This window comes from Hemiscyllium ocellatum, unplaced genomic scaffold, assembly GCF_020745735.1.
Source record: "Hemiscyllium ocellatum isolate sHemOce1 unplaced genomic scaffold, sHemOce1.pat.X.cur. scaffold_3823_pat_ctg1, whole genome shotgun sequence".
NCBI lineage: Eukaryota > Metazoa > Chordata > Chondrichthyes > Orectolobiformes > Hemiscylliidae > Hemiscyllium > Hemiscyllium ocellatum.
Genome location: NW_026868665.1, coordinates 1 through 14,516, shown reverse-complemented (window position 1 = coordinate 14,516; position 14,516 = coordinate 1). Strand labels below are relative to the sequence as shown.

The 14,516-nt window shown below is 56.5% G+C and overlaps 1 protein-coding gene across 1 annotated transcript; it reads right to left on the bottom strand.

Moving 5' to 3' along the window:
• Positions 1-535: 535 nt before the first annotated feature.
• Positions 536-14,473, bottom strand: LOC132813545 (carcinoembryonic antigen-related cell adhesion molecule 6-like; the record flags this gene model as incomplete). Its single annotated transcript, XM_060823187.1, has 7 exons — positions 536-701; positions 2,340-2,438; positions 2,917-2,972; positions 5,991-6,092; positions 8,563-8,838; positions 9,967-10,239; positions 14,120-14,473. Coding segments are annotated over 7 exons (1,259 nt in total), but the record flags the coding sequence as incomplete, so codon positions are not given.
• Between the last annotated feature and the right edge of the window lie 43 nt (positions 14,474-14,516).

The window sequence follows — 14,516 nt, the reverse complement described above, 5'->3', positions numbered from 1 at the left end:
TACCTTTCCTAAGGTCTGGAGCTAACACTGAAGGGGGTGGGGAATGGCCAAGTGGTATTATCGCTGGACTGCTTATCCGGGGATCTGGGTTTGAATCCCACCACGACAGAAGAACTCAGTAAAACCTGGAATTAAGAATCTAATGCCGACCGTGAATCCATTGTGGGGAAACCCCCATCTGGGTCACTAAGTCCTTCAGGGAAGGGAACTGCCATCTTTCCCTGGCCTGGACCTACACGTGACTCCCAACCCACAGTGATGTGGTTGACTCGGAACTGTTTGCTGGGTTTTCAATGCTAGCCTGACCAGCAACCCCCTCATCCCGTAAGGGAGTTTTAACAAAAGAAAGATTTGGGTTGGAGGGAGGGGGAGAAGGAAGGGTGCGTGTTGGGGGGAGTTTCCCTCTCTGTAGCCCCTCCTGAGTCGGAAGTCGCAGTCCATCTTCTGTTTTCTGTTACCCGACCCCTCCCACAGCATGAAAATCAAGCACACTTCCCCTCCCCTCCCCCACATCCCCCTCCAACCCCACCCCACCACCCCCCCTCCAACAGTCTGCCCCTTGAGGTCAGTCCAGGGTCACCATCCCCTCGCCCGACTCCACTTCACACCAAAGTCGACAATTGCCCAGTGTGTCCTGTGTGAACGGAGTAGGTGCTGACTCCACCATCGACTGTGGATGCTACCATCGAGCCATTGGAGGGCTGTCAGGGGGAGGGGGTGGGCAAAAGAAAGAGGGAGACCCGTTAGAGAGATTTCCACCTCACACGCATCAACAGCGTTCATCTGACCGCGAGCTTAAACATTTGCGAACAGCTGAGGAAAAGCGAAGAGACTGTATTTTCTTGTCCCCCTCTGGAACGCATCAGGACACATGCAAGAGTGCCAAATCCGAAGGGAACAAAGATTAACACCATGCCCACAAAACGACGGGCTGATCGATTTTGTGACGATGCTGCTCCTTCAACAAGGCTACCTTGTCCTCGAGCTCGCTTTCGGGGGGAGGGTTGTAAAGGCAGGGGTGCAGAGGTGTCTGCGTTGATCCACTTGAAGAAGCTTTTAGAGTTTTAGCATCATCCACTTGCACAATGGAAGGGGATCGGCCAATTCTCCCAGCTCAGCCTATCCCCGGTTAGGGTAAAGCGAGGACTGCAGATGCTGGAGGTCAGAGTCGGGAGTGTGGTGCTGGAAAAGCGCAGCAGGTCAGGCAGCGTCCGAGGAGCAGGAGAATCGACGAATCAAGCATTCCATGCCCGAAATGTTGACCCTCCTGTTCCTCGGGTGCTGCCTGACCGGCTGTGCTTTTCCAGCACCACACTCCTCGATTTCTGCTTAGGTATGGGTTGGTTTGAGCAGTTTCCCTGTTCGGAGCGAACTTAAGTTGGGAAATCCAAGAAACAGCTGCAGCGGGAGGGAGATCCAGGCTGAATCTCTCTCTCTCTCTCTCCTCTGAGAGTGTGTGTTGATTTTGCCTTTAGAGCCAAGGGGGTGTTTTATGGGGATTGCTGCAAGCATTGGGAACAGCATTGTTAGGTTGGGATAGACTGTTGGGTTTTCAGGTAGGGTAGTTTATTCAGTATTCTGTTGTCTTTTGTTTGTGCTTCAGCCGGTAATCTTGTAAATAAATTCTGTTTTCTTTTAAACCGAGGGGATTTGACCAGCTACATCACTTCGGAATATCCCCACACTACAGGAAGGATGGAATTGTACTGGAGAGTGTGCAGAGGGAGATTCTGTCCTGGGATGGAACATTTCGGTGATGGATAAGCACCGGCTGTTTCCTTTGGAGCAGATGTGATGGAAGGTGGACCTGATAGAGGGGTATAACAGTATGAGGGGCATGGACTGGGTGGGTAGGAAGCAGCTGTTCTCCTTAGTCAAAGGGTCAGTAACAAAATGCAGCATAACTTTAGGGTTTAGCGGGGAAGTTAAAGAGAAATGGAGGGCTGTAGAAACAGAGAGAGACGGGGAGGAATCTCGTTTCTCAGGGGACGTGAGAAAATCCCTTCCCCGACAGGGCAGAGGAGCGACGGGCAGCTGAATATTTTCCAGGTCGGGATTTCCGAGGGGCCGAGGGAGTGACGGAGCAGACAGGATCTCCCCTCGGCCAATCAGACCCCTGATCCGTCGGCGTTGGGATCGTGGGTGATGAGGCATTCTTGCGCGTGTGTCCTGACCGAATACTTCGGCTCTCTTTCAGGGAACTCCGAGCTGTTCGGGTGGAATCCGTGCCCCGTGGAGACAGAGCGGGCTGGCCGGATACGCTCCCCCCCCCACCCCCACGCTCACACCGCACTCACCTCTCCCCCCCCCCTCCCCCTATCCACTCCGGGCGTAGTTACCGGGTAGCTGCTGTAGACAGATTCCGGACGGGAGCTGTAGACTGGAGTGGGGGAGACGGACCGCTCCAGGCCTTGGTTCTGACTAATCCACGGGATCACCTGGGAACGCAAGGAACAATCACGCCGTCAGAGACGCAAAGCGGTGTGAGGGGGGAAACCTCAAAGCCATCCCCCTCCCCTACACCCACCTCCCGTCACCTCTTGGACGCAAGAGAGGTCTCGTCCGTCCTCTGGCCCTGGTGAAAGACCGACCCCTCAGAACAGACGTGGGATCTCGTCCCCTTGGGAAGCGGAAACTGTGAATGCAGAGGGAAGAGGCTCTGACACAGCGCGGGCCCGAGGGTTCGGGCTGGGAGCGAGGAGCATATATCGGAGAGCCGTGGGGTGGGGGTGTCTCGGGGGTCAGCTGTTCCAGGGTCGGTTAGATTTCCGGGAACCTCTGGAGGAAGTGCGGAGGGTGAAGTTGGAATTTAAGCAATAGAGGAATGCAAGTCCCTCCCAACGCTCCCACCCCGCATACCGCCCCCAAACACTCAGCCCCCACCTACCCCCCACCCCTCAGTCCAGTCTCACTTACCTTCTCCTTGCTGGAGCTGAAGGCAGCCATCTTTGCTACTTTCTCCTTCTGGGTGCCTGTGTATTTATGGGGGGAAGGGGGGGGGGGGGGGGGGGGGGGGGGAGGGGGAGTGGGGGCAGTACAGAGGGTCAGTGCGGAAGTGGACAGCCCTGCAAAGGTTCCGCAGCAGTTAACCCACCCCCCTCACCCACCAAAACCCTGCCCCCACCCAGCCCTGACGCCCCCCTCCCAACGTCCCCACATCCCCCTCCTCACACTCACTCCCCTCCCAACGTCCACACACCCCCCTCCTCTCCTCACACCCCCTCCCCTCCCAACACCCACACATCCCCCTCCTCACACCCCCTCCCCTCCCAACGTCTCCACACCCCCCTCCTCTCCTCACACCCCCTCCCCTCCCAACGTCCCCACATCCCCCTCCTCACACTCCGTCCCGTCCCAACGTCCACACACCCCCTCCTCTCCTCACACCCCCTCCCCTCCCAACGTCCCCACATCCCCCTCCTCACACCCCCTCCCCTCCCAACGTCCCCACATCCCCCTCCTCACACCCCCTCCCCTCCCAACGTCCCCACATCCCCCCCTCACACTCCCTCCCCTCCCAATGTCCACATTTCCCCCTCCTCACACCCCTCCCCTCCTCACATCCCCACCTTTCCCAACCACCCTCCTCTCTCCACATCCCCTTCCCACCCCTCCCAACCTTCGCAATCCCCCAACCCCTCTGAAACCCTCACTCCGCCAATCACACTGAAGGAACGGCCGATAGATTTCCAAGTCGGGATGGGGAGGGGCTCGGAGGGGAACTTGTAGGGGGGTGGTGTTCCCATGGACCTGCTGCCCCTTGTCCTTCCAGATGGAAGGGGCCGTGGGTTTGGAAGGTGCTGCCTGAGGGTCTTTGGTGAGTTTCTGCAGTGGGTCTTGTAGCTGGTACATACTGCTGTTACTGAGGGGGGGTGGGGGGTGGGAGGGGATGGTACACACTGCTGTTACTGAGGGGGGGTGGGGGGAGGAAGGGGATGGTACACACTGCTGTTACTGAGGGGGGGTGGGGGGAGGAAGGGGATCGTACACACTGCTGTTACTGAGGGGGGGTGGGGGGAGGAAGGGGATGGTACACACTGCTGTTACTGAGGGGGGGGGGTGGGGGGAGGGAGGGGATGGTACACACTGCTGTTACTGAGGGGGGGTGGGGGGAGGGAGGGGATGGTACACACTGCTGTTACTGAGGGGGGTGGGGGGGGAGGGGATGGTACACACTGCTGTTACTGAGGGGGGTGGGGGGAGGGAGGGGATGGTACACACTGCTGTTACTGAGGGGGGTGGGGGGAGGGAGGGGATGGTACACACTGCTGTTACTGAGGGGGGAGTGGGGGGAGGGAGGGGATGGTACACACTGCTGTTACTGAGGAGGGGTGGGGGGAGGGAGGGGATGGTACACACTGCTGTTACTGAGGAGGGGTGGGGGGAGGGAGGGGATGGTACACACTGCTGTTACTGAGGGGGGTGGGGGGGGAGGGGATGGTACACACTGCTGTTACTGGGGGGGGAGGGGGGAGGGGATGGTACACACTGCTGTTACTGAGGGGGGGAGGGAGGGGGGAGGGGATGGTACACACTGCTGTTACTGAGGGGGGTGGGGGGGATGGTACACACTGCTGTTACTGAGGGTGGGGATGGTACACGCTGCTGTTACTGAGGGGGGGAGGGACGGGATGGTTCACACTGCTGTTACTGAGTGGGGAGGGAGGGGATGGTACACACTGCTGTTACTGAGGGGGGGGGAGGGAGGGGATGGTCCACACTGCTGTTACTGAGGGGGGAGGGAGGGGATGGTACATACTGCTGTTACTGAGGGGGGGGTGGGAGAGGGAGGGGATGGTACACGCTGCTGTTACTGAGGGGATGGTACACACTGCTGTTACTGGGGGGGGAGGGGGGAGGGGATGGTACACACTGCTGTTACTGAGGGGGGGAGGGAGGGGGAGGGGATGGTACACACTGCTGTTACTGAGGGGGGTGGGGGGGATGGTACACACTGCTGTTACTGAGTGGGGAGGGAGGGGATGGTACACACTGCTGTTACTGAGGGGGGAGGGAGGGGATGGTCCACACTGCTGTTACTGAGGGGGGAGGGAGGGGATGGTACATACTGCTGTTACTGAGGGGGGGTGGGAGAGGGAGGGGATGGTACACTCTGCTGTTACTGAGGGGGGAGGGAGGGGATGGTACATACTGCTGTTACTGAGGGGGGGTGGGAGAGGGAGGGGACGGTACACACTGCTGTTACTGAGCGTCGGCGGTGGGGGGTGGGTGAGGGAGGGGATGGTACACACTGCTGTTACTGAGGGAGGGGATGTTTGTGGGTGTGGGGCCAATCCAGCCAGGGGCTGCTTTGTCCCTGGATGGTGTTGAGCTTGTTGAGTGTTGTTGGAGCTGCCCCCATCCAGGGGCAAGTGGGGAGTATTCCCTTCCCCTCCTGCCTTGGGCCTTGTCAATGGTGGGACAGGCTTTGGGGGGAGTCAGGAGGGGAGTTACTCGCTGCAGGATTCCCAGCCTCTGACCTGCTCTTGGAGCCGCTGGGTTGATGTGGTGGGTCCAGTTGGGTTTCTGGTCATTGGTAACCCCCAGGATGTTGACAGTGAGGGATTCAGTGATGGTGACACCATGGAACGTCAAGGGACGGTGGTTAGATTTTCTCTTATTGGTGATGGTCATCGCCTGGCATTTGTGTGGCGTGAATGTTACTTGCCACTTGTCAGCCCGTCTCGACTTCGGACCTGGGCTTGACCAAGGCGTGATCTGTTCGATCATTCTTACACCCATCTAGGGCAAGTATCCCATCATACCCCAGGCTTGTGGCATGTCGATGGTGGGACAGCAGCTGGGAGAGGGATTCTGGGCCTGAGTGAACAACTCTGGTGCCTCTCCCAGTTCAATATCCCCACCCTACCCAGGATTCCCCCAGCCGTTAATGTCACCCGACCCCAGCCTCCAACCTCGCAGCCTCACTGACCGCCCCCCCCACTCCCCCTGAGGCTCCTCCTACGTCCCGGGACGGGAATCTCACTCACGTTTGCGTCTGACCAGAAGCACGATCAGCAGGATGAGGAGTATCAGGGCAGCAGCAGATCCAACAGCCACTCCCACCGCGCCCCCAACGGTCAGGCAGGAACCTGGGGAGGGAGACACCGTCAGTGCAGTGCAGTACTTCAGGACCTCTCTCATTTCTGAAGGCTTCCCATTTTCCAGCCGTCCCTTCACCTGCGAACGTCTGACCCCACGCAACTTTTGAAAGTCAAAATCTTCTCAAAATTGGCCTTCCTCCAATTTAGAACTTCAACTTTTAGATCTGGTCCATCCTTTTCCATCACGATTTTAAAACGAATAGAATTATGGTCGCTGGCCCCAAAGTGCTCCCCCACTGACACCTCAGTCACCTGCCCTGCCTTATTTCCCAAGAGTAGGTCAAGTTTTGCACCTTCTCTAGTAGGTACACCCACATACTGAATCAGAAAATTGTCTTGTACACACTTAAGAAATTCCTCTCCATCTAAACCTTTAACACTATGGCAGTCCCAGTCGATGTTTGGAAAGTTAAAATCCCCTACCACAACTACCCTACTGTTCTTACAGATAGTGGGGATCTCCTGACAAGTTTGTTTCTCAATTTCCCTCTGACTATTAGGGGGTCTATAATACAATTCCAATAAGGTGATCATCCCTTTCTTATTTCTCAGTTTCACCCAAATAACGTCCCTGGATGTATTTCCGGGAATATCCTCCCTCAGCACAGCTGTAATGCTATCCCTTATCAAAAATGCCACTCCCCCTCCTCTCTTACCTCCCTTTCTATCCTTCCTAGAGCATTTGTATCCTGGAACATTAAGCTGCCAGTCCTGCCCATCCCTGAGCAATGATTCTGTAATTGCTATGATAACCCAGTCCCATGTTCCTAACCATGCCCTGAGTTCATCTGCCTTCCCTGTTAGGCCCCTTGCATTGAAATAAATGCAGTTTAATAACAGCTCCCCAGTAGGGAGTTACAGACTGGAATCTAATCAAGGGGCTCAAGGTGGTTTATATACAGAATAACAGATACCCGGGAGGGAGTTACAGACTGGAATCTAATCGAGGGGTTCAGGGTGGTTTATATACAGAATAACAGATATCCCGGGAGGGAGTTACAGACTGGAATCTAATCGAGGGGCTCAAGGTGGTTTATATACAGAATAACAGATACCCGGGAGGGAGTTACAGACTGGAATCTAATCGAGGGGTTCAGGGTGGTTTATATACAGAATAACAGATACCCCGGGAGGGAGTCACAGACTGGAATCTAATCGAGGGGCTCAAGGTGGTTTATATACAGAATAACAGATACCCCGGGAGGGAGTTACAGACTGGAATCTAATCGAGGGGTTCAGGGTGGTTTATATACAGAATAACAGATACCCCGGGAGGGAGTCACAGACTGGAATCTAATCGAGGGGTTCGGAGTGGTATATATACAGAATAACAGATACCTGGGAGGGAGTTACAGACTGGAATCTAATCGAGGGGTTCGGGGTGGTTTATATACAGAATAACAGATACCCGGGAGGGAGTTACAGACTGGAGTCTAATCGAGGGGTTCAGTGTGGTTTATATACAGAATAACAGATACCCGGGAGGGAGTTACAGACTGGAATCTAATCGAGGGGTTCGGGGTGGTTTATATACAGAATAACAGATACCCCGGGAGGGAGTTACAGACTGGAATCTAATCGAGGTGTTCAAGGTGGTTTATATACAGAATAACAGATACCCGGGTGGGAGTTACAGATGGAATCTAATCGAGGGGTTCAGAGTGGTTTATATACAGAATAACAGATACCCCGTGAGGGAGTTACAGACTGGAATATAATCGAGGGGTTCAGGGTGGTTTATATACAGAATAACAGCTCCCCGGGAGGGAATTACAGACTGGAATCTAATCGAGGGGTTCGGGGTGGTTTATATACAGAATAACAGATACCCCGGGAGGGAGTTACAGACTGGAGTCTAATCAAGGGGTTCAGTGTGGTTTATATACAGAATAATAGATACCCGGGAGGGAGTTACAGACTGGAATATAATCGAGGGGTTCAGGGTGGTTTATATACAGAATAACAGCTCCCCGGGAGGGAATTACAGACTGGAATCTAATCGAGGGGTTCGGAGTGGTTTATATACAGAATAACAGCTCCCCGGGAGGGAGTTACAGACTGGAATCTAATCAAGGGGTTCGGGGTGGTTTATATACAGAATAATAGATACCCGGGAGGGAGTTACAGACTGGAATCTAATCGAGGGGTTCGGGGTGGTTTATATACAGAATAATAGATACCCGGGAGGGAGTTACAGACTGGAATCTAATCAAAGGGTTCGGGGTGGTTTATATACAGAATAATAGATACCCGGGAGGGAGTTACAGACTGGAATCTAATCGAGGGTTCGGGGTGGTTTATATACAGAATAACAGCTCCCGGGAGGGAGTTACAGACTGGAATCTAATCGAGGGGTTCGGGGTGGTTTATATACAGAATAATAGATACCCGGGAGGGAGTTACAGACTGGAATCTGATCGGCTGTTTGGTGATGGCGTATTCACACACACACACTTACCGACGACAGTGAGCTGTGTGGATGCGGAGAGTTGGTTGTTGTTTCGGTTGTTTGTAGCGATACAGGTATAGTTTCCTGTCTGGTTAGCCCTGAGACCAGAGAACGAGAGTACACTGCCCTGTCCAACAGCCTGGCCATTCAGTAACCAGGTGTATTCTGGGGTTGGCACGGATATGGCCTGGCAGGTCAGTGTGCCAACTCTACCAGCGAGGAACAGGCCACTGGTTGCACAGTCCGACTGGAAGACCGAGCGGATCTCAGCGTTTTCCGGACCATCTGCACCAACGGGAAAGATACAAACTCAGGAGCACGCCCATTGTACATCCGAGAGATCCGCACCCCCCCACCCACCCAGACACACAGCTCCCCCACCCCCACCACCACCACAAACCTCTCCTCCTGTGGACCCCGTACTCGCCTTCCTGCTCAATGACAATCCTCGGCAATTACTCCGGTGAGTAATGAGACTGGCGCTACATCAATGCATTCAGTCGGGGGTGAGTTTGTGAGAGGGATGGTGTGTGTTCACGTATCAGTGAGTATGAGTATGTGAGTGAGTTTGTGTGTGTGACTGAGTGTGAGAGTGAGTGAGTATCTAAGTGTGTGTGAGTGCGAGAGCCTCTGTCTGTGTTCAAACATGTACATGTCTGTCTTGTGTGTGTGTGTCTGTGTCAACATATTTGACTGCATTTGCCTCAGTCTGTTGTTTGGTGTGAGTGTGTAATATGAGTGAGTGTGTGAGTGTGTGTGTGTGTACGCGCACCACTGTATTAGAGTGTGTATGAGTATTTGTGTGTGTGTTTCTCTGTGTGTATGTGTGTTTGTTAACGTGTTTCTGTGTGTGTGTTGAGTGTGTGCTTGTGTGTGTCTGAGTGTGAGTGAGAGAGAGAGTGTGTATGTGTGTGTCAGTGCATATGAGTGTGTGTGAGGAGTTGTGTGTGCGTGTATGTGTTTCTTTGTATGTGTGAGTGTGTGTGTTTCTGTGTGAATGTGAATGTGTGTGTGTTTCTCTGTGTCTATGGGAGTGTTTGTGCCTGTATTTCTGTGTGGGTGTATTTTGGCTCTGTGTGGGGGGGGTGTCGAAAAAGAGTCATGACAGTCATCTTACCATCTTAGACATCCCACACTATTGTACAGGGACAGGAGGGAAACAGAGAGAAAGTGACAGAGAGAGGGAGAGAGAGAGAGAGAGAGATGGGGGTGGGGGGAGTGACTGACAGAGAGAGAGAGAGTGGGAGAGGGGGTGAGGGAGTGAGAGAGGCGGAGACAGAGACAGACAGAGAGAGAAAGTGAGAGACAGACAGAGGGTGGCAGACAGACAGAGAAAGAGAGAGACACAGAGCAGGAGAGAGGGGGGAGAGAGAGACAGAGAGAGAGAGAGAGAGAGAGGCTCCATGTACTTACAGAACACAGTGAGGGTCTGGTTGGCAGAGCTCTGACTGATCGGGTTCTGGATGGTACAGCTGTACGTGCCCGCATCTCCTCGGCTGACAGACTGAATCTGCACAATGTTCCCGGAGACAGAGACTCGGCTGTTGTTAGTCAGAGAGCGCCCATCCTTCATCCAACTCGAGGTCACTCGTGAGCCAGTCAGAGAGCTACAGGTCAGTGTGACCTCAGACCGGCCCTCAAACACTTCAAGGGGAGTCATGGCTATCGACACGTTGGTGACCATCACTGGGGCAACCAAAAAGGAAGAGGACACTGTCAGCAATTACCCACATTCCCACAGTCACACTGACCCTCCGACAGTGCCCACTCCCTCAGCACTGACCCTCCGACAGTGCCCACTCCCTCAGCACTGACCCTCCGACAGTGCAGCACTCCCTCAGCACTGACCCTCTGACAGTGTGGCATTCCCTCAGCACTGACCCTCCGACAGTGCCCACTCCCTCAGCACTGACGATCCGACAGTGCCCACTCCCTCAGCACTGACCCTCCAACAATGTGGCATTCCCTCAGCATTGACCCTCCAACAATGCGGCACTCCCTCAGCACTGACCCTCCGACAGTGCGGCACTCCCTCAGCACTGACCCTCCGACAGTGCCCACTCCCTCAGAACTGACCCTCTGACAGTGCGGCACTCCCTCAGCACTGACCCTCCGACAGTGCAGCACTCCCTCAGCACTGACCCTCCGACAGTGCAGCACTCCCTCAGCTCTGACCCTCCGACAGTGCCCACTCCCTCAGCACTGACCCTCCGACAGTGCAGCACACCCTCAGCACTGACCCTCCAACAGTGTGGCATTCCCTCAGCATTGACCCTTCGACAGTGCCCACTCCCTCAGCACTGACCCTCCGACAGTGCCCACTCCCTCAGCAATGACCCTCCAACAATGTGGCATTCCCTCAGCATTGACCCTCCGACAATGCCCACTCCCTCAGCACTGACCCTCCGACAGTGCGGCACTCCCTCAGCACTGACCCTCTGACAGTGCCCACTCCCTCAGCACTGACCCTCCGACAGTGCCCACTCCCTCAGCAATTACCCTCCAACAGTGCCCACTCCCTCAGTACTGACCCTCCGACAGTGCCCACTCTTTCAGCACTGACCCTCCGACAGTGCAGCACTCGCTCAGCACTGACCCTCTGACAGTGTGGCATTCCCTCAGCACTGACCCTCCGACAGTGCCCACTCCCTCAGCACTGACCCTCCGACAGTGCCCACTCCCTCAGCACTGACCCTCCAACAATGTGGCATTCCCTCAGCATTGACCCTCCGACAATACGGCACTCCCACAGCACTGACCCTCCGACAGTGCGGCACTCCCTCAGCACTGACCCTCCGACAGTGCGGCACTCCCTCAGCACTGACCCTCCGACAGTGCGGCACTCCATCTGCACTGACCCTCCGACAGTGCCCACTCCCTCAGAACTGACCCTCCGACAGTGCGGCACTCCATCTGCACTGACCCTCCGACAGTGCCCACTCCCTCAGAACTGACCCTCTGACAGTGCAGCACTCCCTCAGCACTGACCCTCCGACAGTGTCCACTCCCTCAGCACTGACCCTCCGACAGTGCAGCACACCCTCAGCACTGACCCTCCAACAGTGTGGCATTCCCTCAGCATTGACCCTTCGACAGTGCCCACTCCCTCAGCACTGACCCTCCGACAGTGCCCACTCCCTCAGCACTGACCCTCCAACAATGTGGCATTTCCTCAGCATTGACCCTCCGACAATGCCCACTCCCTCAGCACTGACCCTCCGACAGTGCGGCACTCCCTCAGCACTGACCCTCTGACAGTGCCCACTCCCTCAGCACTGACCCTCCGACAGTGCCCACTCCCTCAGCACTGACCCTCTGACAGTGCAGCACTCCCTCAGCACTGACCCTCTGACAGTGTGGCACTCCCTCAGCACTGACCCTCCGACAGTGCCCACTCCCTCAGCACTGACCCTCCAACAGTGCCTGCTCCCTCAGCACTGACCCTCCGACAGTGCCCACTCCCTCAGCACTGACCCTCCGACAGTGCGGCACTTCCTCAGCACTGACCCTCCGACAATGCCCACTCCCTCAGAACTGACCCTCTGACTGTGCGGCACTCCATCTGCACTGACCCTCTGACAGTGCGGCACTCCCTCAGCACTGACCCTCCGACAGTGCATCACTCCCTCAGCACTGACCCTCCGACAGTGCCCACTCCCTCAGAACTGACCCTCTGACAGTGCAGCACTCCCTCAGCACTTACCCTCCGACAGTGCCCACTCCCTCAGCACTGACCCTCCGACAGTGCCCACTCCCTCAGCACTGACCCTCCGACAGTGCCCACTCCCTCAGAACTGACCCTCTGACAGTGCAGCACTCCCTCAGCACTTACCCTCCGACAGTGCCCACTCCCTCAGCACTGACCCTCCGACAGTGCACACTCCCTCAGAACTGACCCTCTGACAGTGCAGCATTCCCTCAGCATTGACCCTTCGACAGTGCCCACTCCCTCAGTACTGACCGTCCGACAGTGCCCACTCTTTCAGCACTGACCCTCCGACAGTGCAGCACTCGCTCAGCACTGACCCTCTGACAGTGTGGCATTCCCTCAGCACTGACCCTCCGACAGTGCCCACTCCCTCAGCACTGACCCTCCGACAGTGCCCACTCCCTCAGCACTGACCCTCCAACAATGTGGCATTCCCTCAGCATTGACCCTCCGACAATACGGCACTCCCTCAGCACTGACCCTCCGACAGTGCGGCACTCCCTCAGCACTGACCCTCCGACAGTGCGGCACTCCCTCAGCACTGACCCTCCGACAGTGCGGCACTCCATCTGCACTGACCCTCCGACAGTGCAGCACTCCCTCAGCACTGACCCTCCGACAGTGCCCACTCCCTCAGCACTGACCCTCCGACAGTGCAGCACACCCTCAGCACTGACCCTCCAACAGTGTGGCATTCCCTCAGCATTGACCCTTCGACAGTGCCCACTCCCTCAGCACTGACCCTCCGACAGTGCCCACTCCCTCAGCACTGACCCTCCAACAATGTGGCATTCCCTCAGCATTGACCCTCCGACAATGCCCACTCCCTCAGCACTGACCCTCCGACAGTGCGGCACTCCCTCAGCACTGACCCTCTGACAGTGCCCACTCCCTCAGTACTGACCCTCCGACAGTGCCCACTCCCTCAGCACTGACCCTCTGACAGTGCAGCACTCCCTCAGCACTGACCCTCTGACAGTGTGGCACTCCCTCAGCACTGACCCTCCGACAGTGCCCACTCCCTCAGCACTGACCCTCCAACAGTGCCCGCTCCCTCAGCACTGACCCTCCGACAGTGCCCACTCCCTCAGCACTGACCCTCCGACAGTGCGGCACTTCCTCAGCACTGACCCTCCGACAATGCCCACTCCCTCAGAACTGACCCTCTGACTGTGCGGCACTCCATCTGCACTGACCCTCTGACAGTGCGGCACTCCCTCAGCACTGACCCTCCGACAGTGCATCACTCCCTCAGCACTGACCCTCCGACAGTGCCCACTCCCTCAGAACTGACCCTCTGACAGTGCAGCACTCCCTCAGCACTTACCCTCCGACAGTGCCCACTCCCTCAGCACTGACCCTCCGACAGTGCCCACTCCCTCAGCACTGACCCTCCGACAGTGCCCACTCCCTCAGAACTGACCCTCTGACAGTGCAGCACTCCCTCAGCACTTACCCTCCGACAGTGCCCACTCCCTCAGCACTGACCCTCCAACAGTGTGGCATTCCCTCAGCATTGACCCTTCGACAGTGCCCACTCCCTCAGCACTGACCCTCCAACAATGCCCACTCCTTCAGCACTGACCCTCCGACAGTGCGGCACTCCCTCAGCACTGACCCTCTGACAGTGCAGCACTCCCTCAGCACTGACCCTCCCACAGTGCCCACTCCCTCAGAACTGACCCTCTGACAGTGCCCACTCCTCAGCAATGACCCTCCGACAGTGCGGCACTCCCTCAGCACTGACCCTCTGACAGTTCCCACTCCCTCAGCACTGACCCTCTGACAGTGCCCGCTCCCTCCATCCTGCAGGGAGTGAGCGTCTGGGTTGGTATCCCGAGTGAATTTGGATCCTACCGTAAACCTCCAGGACGAGCACGGCAGTGTTGGGCCCGAATTCGGACCCTCCCGGGGTATCCATGGTAACGGTGTAGCTCCCTTCATCGCTCAGGCGGGTGTTGGAGATGGTCAGCGAGCTGTTCCTGTAGAGTTGCACGCGGTCTGTATACACGGTGCCATCCTTCACCTCCAGCCGGTCATTCAGCCGGGTCAGGATGTTGCTCCCGGACGGATCCAGCCAGGTGACGGAATACAGCTCGGAATTATTGGCCACAGACAGTGTGGTGTTCCAGCCCACCCCACTCTGCACTGTGCCCCTTTCCACAGTGATCCCAACTGGAGACTGTCCAGAGCATCGCAACACCCAGGGAGCTGGGGGGAACCGCGAGAGAGAGGGAGAGGGAGAGAGAGAGGG